Source organism: Lissotriton vulgaris, chromosome 12 (assembly GCF_964263255.1).
Source record: "Lissotriton vulgaris chromosome 12, aLisVul1.2, whole genome shotgun sequence".
Lineage (NCBI taxonomy): Eukaryota > Metazoa > Chordata > Amphibia > Caudata > Salamandridae > Lissotriton > Lissotriton vulgaris.
The window spans coordinates 781,553,494-781,565,767 of record NC_141700.1 but is presented as its reverse complement, the minus strand read 5'-3'; the positions used below and the strand labels follow the sequence as shown (position 1 = coordinate 781,565,767).

General features: G+C 45.0%; 1 protein-coding gene across 1 annotated transcript in view; it reads right to left on the bottom strand.

Annotated features, from left to right (window-relative positions):
• Window positions 1-12,274, bottom strand: part of CHRNB1 (cholinergic receptor nicotinic beta 1 subunit) — a 75,117-nt gene that overhangs the window by 42,289 nt on the left and 20,554 nt on the right. The window contains exon 3 of the mRNA XM_086946149.1: window positions 140-184. Coding sequence (XP_086802275.1) covers window positions 140-184 — 45 coding nt within the window. The remainder of the gene's footprint in view (window positions 1-139; window positions 185-12,274) is intronic.

The window sequence follows — 12,274 nt, the reverse complement described above, 5'->3', positions numbered from 1 at the left end:
TGTGGGGAGTGCATCCCTGTGCCGCTGCACCGTGTAAGAGGAGCGCAGAATAAAGGGTGGGAGTTACGGGTATTAAAAGATTGTTTCTGTGTGCTAAGCTGCAACGTAGGACAGATTGTATTATGGACTCCATACATACCAGATTTAAGTAGACCTTCGTGGTCAGCTCCTCATTTTTCTCGTTCTGTAAATTAAAAGTTTAAAAGAATAAGACACAACTGTCCGCAGGGTAAGGTAGCGCCAGCGACCCTAGAAACAGCTCTGATTTTGGAACCCAGCCCTACAGCGCTTCCTACGACTCCACTACGTTCCACACATCTCTATGAAAGCACTGGTGGGTGTATCTGCAGACCTTCTGCTAGTCCAGGCCAGGGGTCTGCTAGCAGCACGGCAACTCAAAGGAGTCCAGAGCGACCCCTGTATCCCACCCCAGGACCACTCGAGTCCCACAACCCTCACATTCAGCAGCTCGGCCTCTACTACAACTTGTCGATACCATGCTGATGCACCTCAATCCACACCGTCAGCAGCCCACTCTTTCTCTCTCTCACCGGGGTCGATTCATCTCAGAAACTCTGCTGTTTCCCTCAGAATAAAGGATGGAAAAAGGGGTCTCCCTCTCTCGCTCTCTCGTCTCCTGGCATGTATGTCATCTTTATGTCTCCTATTTCATTTTTCCCTTTTGTCATATTTCCTACATAGGTCCCAACCAACTGAACTATCTTCAGCATGACAAGAGGACAAACCGCATTTAAACATACCAGACAAGAGCGGACTAGATAGTACTCTCTGGGTCTCTCCCCCGGGTTTACACAGAACCCACCCTCAACTTTCACCATCATTTTTCTAGCCTCTTGTTTATTTTCTCTCATCATACATTTGCACCTTGGTAAGCCTTTCTGTGTTTTTCTTACCATTAGCTTTGAAAGTTTTACATTAATACGATTTACTCACCCTTGACCCAAGGTACATCCCAAAGAATTACTTTGAAAGTGACTATCCAGGAATTGTAGTGTAATACTCACCTCGAAATAACACTTTACGAGTGAAAATCCAAACAACGACATATCTCTGACTTAGATGTTTCACCTCAGGAGCTACTATGCAGGAAGTGGTGTACGATGCAGGACCAGATATTACACAAGGATGAGACAACGCAGGAGTGATACATGATGATAAACTGGAAGTTGTGCCCATCCAGGAGGTAACCATAAATGTAAATTCATGGTTACCAGGAGTAGTAGATGCATTCCTAGAGTTGTCCTTGCCACCTCTCTCTCCTGGAGGTCATGATGGCAGGTGGCATGAATACTGGCTTAAGAGCTGTGCTGAGTTTCCGTCCATCATCTTGTGTGTTTTGCTATTCACCCTATGTGGGAAGGATATGCCCAGACGTGGGTCCAGTGCTCACCACACCACTGGATTCAAGCTATCCTGGCTGAAGACGGCTGATAGCCAGAAACTAGTCCTAGGATGCTTGATTCCGGTCCAGGGAAGACATGGCTTGGCAGTTCGGTCTGGACTGTTCCCATGAGGCACAGGGTCAGGACTGGTTTGCGTATGGCCATATCTGAACTGGGGTGGCTTGGTGAGCAAAATAACGATGGATTAAACCCAGATCTGTGACTTGGGGTGAATGTTTTGCCATTGTGCAACATTCCGTCCATCATCTTGTGTGTTTTGCTGTTCACTCTATGTGGGAAGGGTATGCCCAGACGTGGGTCCCGTGCTCACCACGCCACTGGATTCAAGCTATCATGGCTGAAGACGGCTGATAGCCAGAAACCGGTCCTAGGATGCTTGATTCCGGTCCAGGGAAGACATGGCTTGGCAGTTCGGGCTGGACTGTTCCCATGAGGCACAGGGTCAAGACTGATTTGCATATGGCCATGTCTGAACTGGGGTGGCTTGGTGAGCAAAATAACGATGGATTAAACCCAGATCTGTGACTGGGGGTGAATGTTTTGCCATTGTGCAACATTCCGTCCATCATCTTGTGTGTTTTGCAGTTTCTGAAGTCAACACTTCCTTCAACACTAGTTCAGCAGTAAAGGTTATGAAAGGTGTTCCGCCCTATGGCACCATTTTCGGTCATGAAGGCGCTTACGATACATCTCCTTGCTTCGTATTAAAGTCAGCGGAAGCAACTGATTAGAAAATGACATCCATGGAGTCTATTTGTTACACAATAGTTTGATTTTTGTCACCATTTACACATATGTCTAAATTATTTCACATTAATATGTGTTTGGAACCAGGTCTTTTTACATCATTAACTAACTATTCCTCGTTTTGCATGTGGCAATATAACAAGTATAATGTCCTTAAGTGCCAGCGAAAGTCTATTCTGATATGAGTGTTCCTTTTATCACAGTTACCCCCAACGAAGGGCAGTTGCCCAAAATGCATTGGGTATGGATGTTTTACATTGATTCACGGAGAATGGTGACCCTGCCATGCACTGATAGAAGGAGGCCTGCATTGGCATTTTATTGACTTAGGGGCATATGTAGGTAGCCCAATTGCGACCACAAATGCAGAAATTCGCAGAATTTCTGCATTTGCGATCGCAATTTGGGCAGTGTGCTATGTAGCACACAAACATCCACATGCAAAATAAGGAATCGAAAAATTTGAGATTCCTTATTTTGCGAATGCATTTAGGAATCCCAAATTGCGATTCCTTAAATGCAATGTAGGTAGCGCCCAAGTTGTGCAAATTTATGCCTAAGGAATCGCAAATTACCACCAACTTCAGGTTGGTGGTAATTTGCGATTTCTGTGAAAAATTCACTTTTTTGCATTTTTCAAAGTACCATGTGGCACACATACATGCCCTTAGTGCATGTATGTGCGCCACATGTGCCCACATATTAATTTCTGGGGTGCAAAAGGGTGTCCTATTGACACCCTTGCAACCTTGAAGTTGCATTCTCAATTTGCGATTCTCTAATTGAGAATCGCAAATTAAGAATGTCTTCCCATTCATTCCTATGGGCCTTCTAGCCCATAGGAATAAATGGGAAAGTATTCCTTATTTGCGTATCTCAATTTGCGATTTGAAAATAAGGAATAGGTGGGATTTGCTAAATATTTTGCTAATCCTACCTACATTGTGTTTTGCGGTTCTCTGATTGCGATTTCCTAAAAATCGCAATTTGAGAATCGCAAAACATGTATTACCTACATATGGCCTTATATAGTTCAAACTTGTTGCTTGGAAGATTAAAGAAAGTAAACACATTAGATTAAAATTATGAAGAAAAGTGTCAAAGTTGAGCCAAGATTGCTTACGACATGCAAACGTATTCTGTGGTCAGGTATCCTGGGATACCTGACAAGGTTCCGTCTTCTCGACACACACAAATTTATAAGCGCATGGACGTAGCGCAATACCAGGGTCACACACTAAGGGGTCGATTCCGAATTGGGAAAAACCTCTCCGTATAGCCGTACAGAGCATTTTTCCCACACGAATCGTACCCTGCAGCGTCCCCTGAACGTACAACGAATTCGTACCAGGAGCTGGACTCCGTACGAATCGTACAGAGACCGTACAAATCAAATCCCCGTACAAATCTCCCTTGGAACCCGCTGTACGCGACATCCGTGCGGTTCGCGGCTGCTTTTTCCGACCCGGCAAGTACGATTAGTGTGGGGTACACACCGTACAACGCTTTTTCTACGGGAGCTGAAAACATCCGGAGAAGCAGAGTTTGCCTCGAAACAGGTACCGAACACCCCCCCCCCCCCCGAGTACGGTGCGTACACCCCATGATTGCAGGGGTACGGTGCGTTCACCCTGCGATCGCGGTGTACGGTGCATACACCCCATGATTGCAGGGGTACCCCTGCGATCATGGGGTGTACGCACCGTACGGTGTGTATGTGATTGTGTGCAATTCCGTACGAATCGCCCTTACCAGACGGAACCGTACGAATTGCGTCCTCATACCCCGGTCCGGATCGTACTCGTCGGGTCATACGGCATGTGTACAAGTCATACGGTTCACGGTTTCAGCCTTGTAATACGTACGGATCGCGACGATTCGGACGGATTGACGAAATACGGATCGTAATACGCGTCTTGGATGGACGGGCACGATTTGTAGGGAGAGGGCTACGGATACAAATCGTACGGACGATTTTTTTCCAGGATCAGAATCGGCCCCTAAATCATTGCCATTAAACTGCATTTAAACATGCATTGACCAACTCATTGTCTTTCAGCATATTCATTGAAGTTTCGGGTGAAAAATGGTGTGCATCCTGACATTTCTTGAACTACATATGGAGGCCGCCATTTTAACAGAAGTGCAGAATTATCTCTAAATTAGCCCACAAAACAAATGAAACTCAATGCTGAGAAACATTTAATAATCAGTTAAAACATCTAAACATTTAAAAAATGACATTTCTGTTCAAAATGACAATGAACGATTGTCTGATAATGCAGACTGATAATCTATACCCCTCGTATGTTTATGTGAAAAATACCAAATGTAATCAAAAGTATTCCAGACACTTTTCTGAAGGTCCCTTTAACAATATCTTCTGTCATAAGGATTGTAGGAAATGTCTGTCCCGAGATCATCCAGAATTATTTTTTTTATTTCGATTCTGTATTTTGAGCTTGAGGAGAGGTTTTGCCCTTCACCTATAATGAGCTCTTCTCTTGCTTAAATCTGGTCTTGCCACAGTGTTTGAATGTCAATTGATGTTAATTTGGTGGCACAAGTTAAATTATTTAATGGAAAGGCAGGAGGCCAGCTTTATGCAGCACTTTTAGCTACTACTCTGCAGTACTTGAAAGCGTCACTGTGAACGTAGAACCGTAAATACATCGTCCAGAGAGATAGAACAGTCCCAGGTAAACCCCCTGTCCTCCATCCTCCTCCTCGTCTTTTGTTTCCTGCTGTGCAGATAAGCATCCTTTACACTTTTTTCTCCTAAATAGCTATTGTTTTTTTACCAACGATTTAAGGGTAGTTGTTGTCTTTGTCGTGGTTTGTTTCCAATTTCTTGGAACATTTTTTCATTATGATATGCTTTTTCATTTTCATGACGTCATGTTTTTGTCTTTTCTTTGCAGATTTTATCTTAAGCCAGTTTCTTCGTACTAAAACAATACTGAATTGTGTTCGTTAATGGGGGGAAACGCAAGCTTAAACATACCAGGAAGAAAGTTTGCCAATGACTGCATTGGTGTGACAACTCCTGGTCGCTGGTCACCAGATATATAACTACGGAATAAATTTACACCATTTAAAAAAAGGTTGCTTTCTGAGAATTGTTTGCAAATATTCCTCAAGCAGTTTCTGAAAAAATTCCCTTTGCCACTGCTTGTTTAGATACTTATCAGTTGAGGGCAACTCTCGGGATTGACGATCAGAATGTAGAAATGTATTTTTAAAGTTAAGAATTTAGTTGGTATCTTTAAATTACGTTTTAAAGAGAACAATAACTGAGCATGAGAGGAATATTGCAGCTGAGAATGTTAAGGAATACATCATTAAAAGAACTCTTTTGAAAGAAATTAAGAATTCATTGCAGGATGAACTAGAGGATGCGCTGAGGACTGAATGGGAGGAGGTTTTTGGGGAAAAGGATGAGTTTTGGTCAAAGCCTGAGGATGAAGACAGATTGTGTAAGGGGCCAGGAGGAAAACGTCATAAGCAGAAATATATGGCTGAGATTGATGTCAGTTAAAAGAAAGTGGGTGTCTAGAGTATCAACATGAGACGGGTGTCCCAAGTGGCTCGTAGAGAAGGTCCAACCTTGCTCGATCCAAGGTGCATTAGGCAAGACTCATCCTCGACCTCTCCAGACGGACTCACACCACACCCCACCTCAAGATGCTACGCTGGCTCTCGATCCAGAAGAGATGCCAGTTCAAGATGCTGATCTAAGCATACAAAGCCCTGCACAACAAAGGACAAGCTTACTTCAAACGCTTGACCTTTCACCACCCAGACACGTACGATCCGCCTTCCTCTTCCTTGCACACATCCGCTGAAGCAACAGCGGAGGACGCCAATTCTTAACATAGCGCCGCGCTGAAACGTGGAATGACCTTCTCCTGCACCTCAGGACCACCTCATCGCTCCGAGAATTCAGGAAAGGGCTCCAGACCTGGCTGTTTGATTGAACAGATCGCCACGATGCAGGCAGCAACTCAAGCACTTTGAGACCCTCACGGGTGATTTGCCGAGCGTTATAAATCCTGATTGATGAATTGGGTAGGCATCCACAAAACTGGCAATGATGGCTCCTCAAGCATGTGGCCGAGTATATGCAGCCCTGGCAAAGGAAACCCTCAGATAAGGAAGAACAAGGACAGAATTTTCATGTCCTGTTGTTGGTGAAAGATGACACTAGCTCTGGACGTTGGATTTATTGCTTATGAATTTAGGCTCAGAAGAGATCCTAGGAAGGGTTTGAGGCGATCGCTAAAACAGTGCACAAAAACGCTTCGACTTGGACCTCCGATATGCATGTTTGATTTGGTGAAAGAGACATATTTTAAAGGCGATGGGTGGATTTTATATTTCTAAGAAGTGGGTGTCAAACAGCAAATCCCTTTTAAGGCAAATCAAATGCTGGCCTAATAGCTAAATGACGTGAATCTATTTCATTACAATCAAGCCAAAACTAGGGTGCCTGGCCAAGGTCGAGAATAGAAAAGAATCCAAAAGACTTCTATTTGGCAAAAGAATGGTAGAGGCATTAGAAGAACATGTGCCGAATTTTGCCACCCTAGATAAGACACAATCTTAAATGAAGAAGGTGTTTGGAGGCAGTAGTCAGGGTTTTAAGGGGGATGAAAAAAACTGTGGGGGAGCCTGTATAATGAAGGGCATAACTAGAAATATACTTTAAAGTTCGCGTAGAGTGCCACCCTACCCACACATTTGCATAGAATCACAACTGCAACTGGCATAAGTGACCATTGCTCTGTGCACCTTGAAGAGAGGCCAAATATAGGATTACAACGTATTCCTAACACCTTTTTGCCCCTGACAGGCCCAAAGAGAAACTCGCACTGCCTTCTGCCACACCTCCACTGTGCCCCTCTTTAAACACCAGGAAGCAACTCAATTCCAATTATGCACTAGACAATAGTAATTTGCTGCCTGAAAAAAAGTAACACAACATCCTGGAAAAAGCAAACTTCACAGAGAATTTAAGATTAAGTAAACCATGTGCAATATAAGCAGGAAAGACATGGATTATCTTAACTTTTTTTACACTAATTGTTTAGAGACTGGTCAGTGTTTTTGCTTGAAATATTAACGACAACAATACACGGCTTGAAAGGGGCCAGATTCAATGTCCGTATTTGTAATTACTTCCGGATCTGAGACCCGGAGGGAACCAGCCCACTCCAATCCATCAATCAATCAATCAATCAATCAATCAATCAGGGGTTTATATAGCGCAGTACTCACCTCTGAGGGTCTCAAGGCACTTAAAGCCCTGATAATATTTTTTATGAGAGGCCTGGAAGGCGCGAGTAGCCTCTCTGCCGTGGTTACTTTAAAACCTCATATGATTAGTGTGGTCAGGGAAGGGGCAAGTATCGACGTTTCCAGGGTGCCTCAGGAGTCTTTTGTCAGGAAGGCAGAGGCAGAAGGGATAGCGCCTCTAGAGGTCGAGGACAACAAATGAAAGCACTTCAATGTCAGTACAGGACTTGTGAATTGGTAAAAAAATCACAGGGGATCCTCGGGTGTTGGAAACATTTCAAAGATTCAGGATAAAGTTTGTGGCAAGGCGTGAATGGGGAGCAGAACCACGAGAGCTGGTGCTTCAGGAGGAACTAAGCCACAGGAGAGAAGGAAGCAGAACAGATGTTAGAGAAAGGTGCACTAGTGAAGCTGTCAGACAGGTACCAAGGGCTCACCAGCACTTTGTATTAGGTGAAGAAAAAGGACAAACGGTGGCAACCGATGATAAATCTAAGACAGCTAAGCCGCTTTGTGATTGAGAAGCCTTTCAAAATGGAGGGTATTCACCATTTCAGGGACTTGCTTCAGGAGTGAGAACTAGGGGCCAGATGTAGGTAATCCCAATGTACCTATTCTTAAATACTGAATGTTACCGATTCGGTATTTAAAAATAGGTAAATGGGATGTAGATACATTTTCTGTAAAAATGACCGAATCGGTAAGATTCGGTATTTACCAAATCAGTATTTACCGATTCAGTAATTGCCATTCAGTCCTATGGACCTGGAGGCCCATAGGAATGAATGTCAATTACCAATCCGGTAAATACTGATTTGGTAAAATGGGGGAAACATTCAAGGGTGCCAGGGTGTCACTCTGACACCCTGTTGCACCCCTGAATTGTGCTTGTGTGCAAATGTGGCACACATACATGCCCTAAGGGCATGTATGTCTGCCACATGGCACAGTTGAAAATGCACAGATTTGCATTTTCAAAGGTAGTCCTTACTTACCACCAACTTATAGTTGTTGATAGCGCCGATTATTACTATTATTTCCTCCTTCTCTACCACATTTCCATACAGCACTATAAACACGGTTTTCTCACACACACATACATATCTCCTTATGCGCCCATATCTATTGTATCACTCGCACTCATACCAAAACTGTCAACATTCGCACATATTACCCGACTCCCCTCCTCCCTCCAAAACTAGCTTGAGCCTTGGAGTATGACACTCATCTCCTTGGCGGGATACTAGGCTTCATGTATGTGCTTGGAGTATGACGCTCATCCCCTTGGCGGGATACTAGACTTCATGTATGTGCTTGGAGTATGATGTTCACCTCCTTGGTGGGATACTGGCTTCATGCATGTGCTTTGAGTATGATGCTCATCCCCTTGGTGGGATCCTAGGCTTCATGTATGTGCTTGGAGTATGATGCTCATCCCCTTGGTGGGATACTATGCTTTATGTATGTGCTTCGAGTATGACGCTCATCCCCTTGACGGGATATTAGGCTTCATGTATAAGCTTCGAATATGGCGCTCATGCCCTTGGCGGAATATTAGGCTTCATGTATGTGCACTGAATATGACACTCATCCCCTTGCGGTGTACTGGGTTTCATGTATGTGCTTGGAGTATGACGCTCATCCCCTTTGCCGGAAACTGGGCTTCATGTATGTGCTTAGAGTATGAGGGTCATCCCCTTTGCGGGATACTGGGTTTCATGTATGTGCTTGGAGTATGAGGCTCATCCCCTTGGCGGGATACTGGGCTTCATGTTTGTGCCTGGAGCATGACACTCATCCCCCTGGAAAGATACTAGCATCATGTATGTGCTTGGAGTATGATTCTCATCCCCTTGGTGGGATACAAGGCTTCATGTATGTGCTTTGAGAATGCGCTCATCCCCTTGACGGGATATTAGGCTTCATGTATAAGCTTCGAGTATGATGCTCATCCCCTTGGCGGGATATTAGGCTTCATGTATGCGCTTGGAATATGACACTCACCCCCTTGGTGGGATACTGGGCTTCATGTATGTGCTTGGAGTAAGACGCTCATCCCCTTTGTGTGATACTGGGCTTCATGTATGTGCTTGGAGTATGACGCTCATCCCCTTTGCGTGATACTGGGCTTCATGTATGTGCTTGGAGTATGAGGCTCATCCCCTTGCGGTGTACTGGGTTTCATGTATGTGCCTGGAGCATGACACTCATCCCCCTGGAAAGAAACTAGCATCATGTATGTGCTTGGAGTATGATTCTCATCCCCTTGGTGGGATACAAGGCTTCATGTATGTGCTTTGAGAATGCGCTCATCCCCTTGACGGGATATTAGGCTTCATGTATAAGCTTCGAGTATGATGCTCATCCCCTTGGCGGGATACTGGGCTTCATGTATGTGCTTGGAGTATGACGCTCATCCCCTTTGCGCAATACTGGGCTTCATTTATGTGCTTGGAGTATGAGGCTCATCCCCTTTGCAGGAGACTGGGCTTCATGTATGTGCTTGGAGTATGACGCTCATCCCCTTGGTGGGAGCCTAGGAGCATGACACTCATCTCCTTGGTAGGATACTGGCATTCATGTATGTGCTTGGAGTATGACGCTCATCCCCTTGGTGGGATACTGGCATGCATGTATGTGCTTGGAGTATGACTGGGCTATTTTCCTGACCGTGCATTTGGAGCTGCGCCTTGTCTATGGTGCTCTAAATAAAAGGTGACCTGACACCCCAGACTGACAAAGTATTTCTTTCTGTGGATCTTTTGCATGCTTCCTAATCCCCCTTTTCCCATCTTGTTACAGTGGGGGGTGTGGTCAGTGGCGCTGCTGGTCACACCTCCTCCTGTCGTGAGATAGGGAAGGGCGGGGACACTGCTGCGGAGTGGCACAACCTTGGACAACCGTGGCTTGAAAGCAAAATAACCAACACTGTTTGCAAAGGACCCTCTAGGTGGAGATATGGAGATATGAAATGAGACGTCATCTGCACTCAGAGAAAAGACAAGGGCTCTGCGTGGATAAGGCCTGTGAGCGCCAGGTATAGGTTCAACCTGCCAGAGAGGGCCTTTCAAAAATGCCTAGTTGTCCGGCCGTCACTAAGAGAAAGCGCCAGGCAGTAAGATGTGAATCAATGGTATTATTTTTAATTTTGCTTATTTACATTAGGAAGTAACAAAGAGAGAGGGGCGCAACCCCAGCGTCCTTTATCAGGAGCCGCCCCTGTCTCCAAGATAGAAATGTAAATTGCATGGCTCCTTCAAAGCTACCCTGAGGTCCTTTGAAATGCACTGGATGCTAGACTGTGGGGGAGGTGGTAGAGAGAGGAGCCCTTTGAAGTGTAGGGACTGTCTTTGCCTAATTCCTGCCGCCAGAGGTGTTACCCCCAACATGCTGAGCAGTAACTGATTGTGGAAGCCTCTCCATTTATCACTTTGATTTAGGTCTCACTGACAGTGAGTTCCCACCCCTCCAACTAAATGACAATAGAGTAAAAAGTCTGTGGCTTGACCAGTTTTGGAGGGTTACACAAAATGTCAGAAACTGACATAAACCCCCAGTGCCATACACACTGTAGTCTGCAAAATTTAGATAAACACAGTGTGGACACCCTGTACCAGCATTCTCGTGTACCGATGACAGAATCCACCAAGCAGGGTGAATCAGAATGAATTGAGCTTCAGAGCCAGGATTTCTGATTGTTGATCTTTTTCCAGGTAGGAACAGCATGGGCAAGTCCCCATGCTGGACAGCTGTAGACTGCCTGGAGTAAGAAGGACCTACTGGATAAAGGGGAGAGGTGGACTGCATCCTCCAGAGGAGGAACCAGCTTTGTGGCATCATCAGCCAGGCCGCCCGGTGACTATGTAGCTGAGCAAGGAGCTTGCGGCCAGATGTACTAACCATGCTTATGATTCCACACACTCCGGTTCACAATTTGAGACCACAAAAATGCTTTTTAAGTGTACCAATCCCATTTCAATAGTACAAAAACTTTTACCAACTCCTAAAGTGGATTTCAACTCCATGCCAATTTGGTATTTGGAAGGAGTACGGTGTGGACATACTTTCTAAAACCCAAATCAGTAGGCGATGTTTTTTAATGTTTTGCGACTGGGATCCAGTTACAACGCATTGAAAGGTTATGGTCTCCCAAATTGAGGTGGGAACCCATTCGCAGGGAAGGGATCCCCTACCCCTTTGTGATTGTGCCAAAAAAAGTTTGCTGGAAAGCAGGCGATGGGCCTCACTATCACAGCAGCAAAGGGACCCGGGCATGAAGGGACAAGAACCCCTCTGCGTTCTGAATGGTCAAACTTGAGTGGCCCTTGAAGGTTAGAAATCAAGAGACATTTCCATAGCTGAACGTGTTGCAACTTAATAAATTGTTGATGTGGGAAAGTGTGCTGAATTCAGGCTCGGAAAGGCATATGTTTGTCCCCACAAACATTCAGCAGTATAGAGAGGCTTAGAGAATTTAACTCTGTATTTTAAACTTTTTATTTTATCGTGCGGTGCTGTCTGTTGACTTTGACTTGGTCTGAAATCTTACCAATTACTGTTGTCATTGTTCTGGCATTCGTCAGCGCCTGGTGAGTTTGGGGAGCTATGCTACGAAAGGTTGTAAAACATAACCCTGCATGCTTTTACCCCGCAGTCTTTGCTCCTCAAAAACCTTTACAACGCAGGGCTTTACAATTCACTCCGTTACAACGCATTCCCCATTACAACGCAATTACTATTCTAACTCCAGGGAGGGCTTTCCTTTGGGGAATGCGTTGTAACAGTCTGAAGTGTAAAGCCCTGCATTG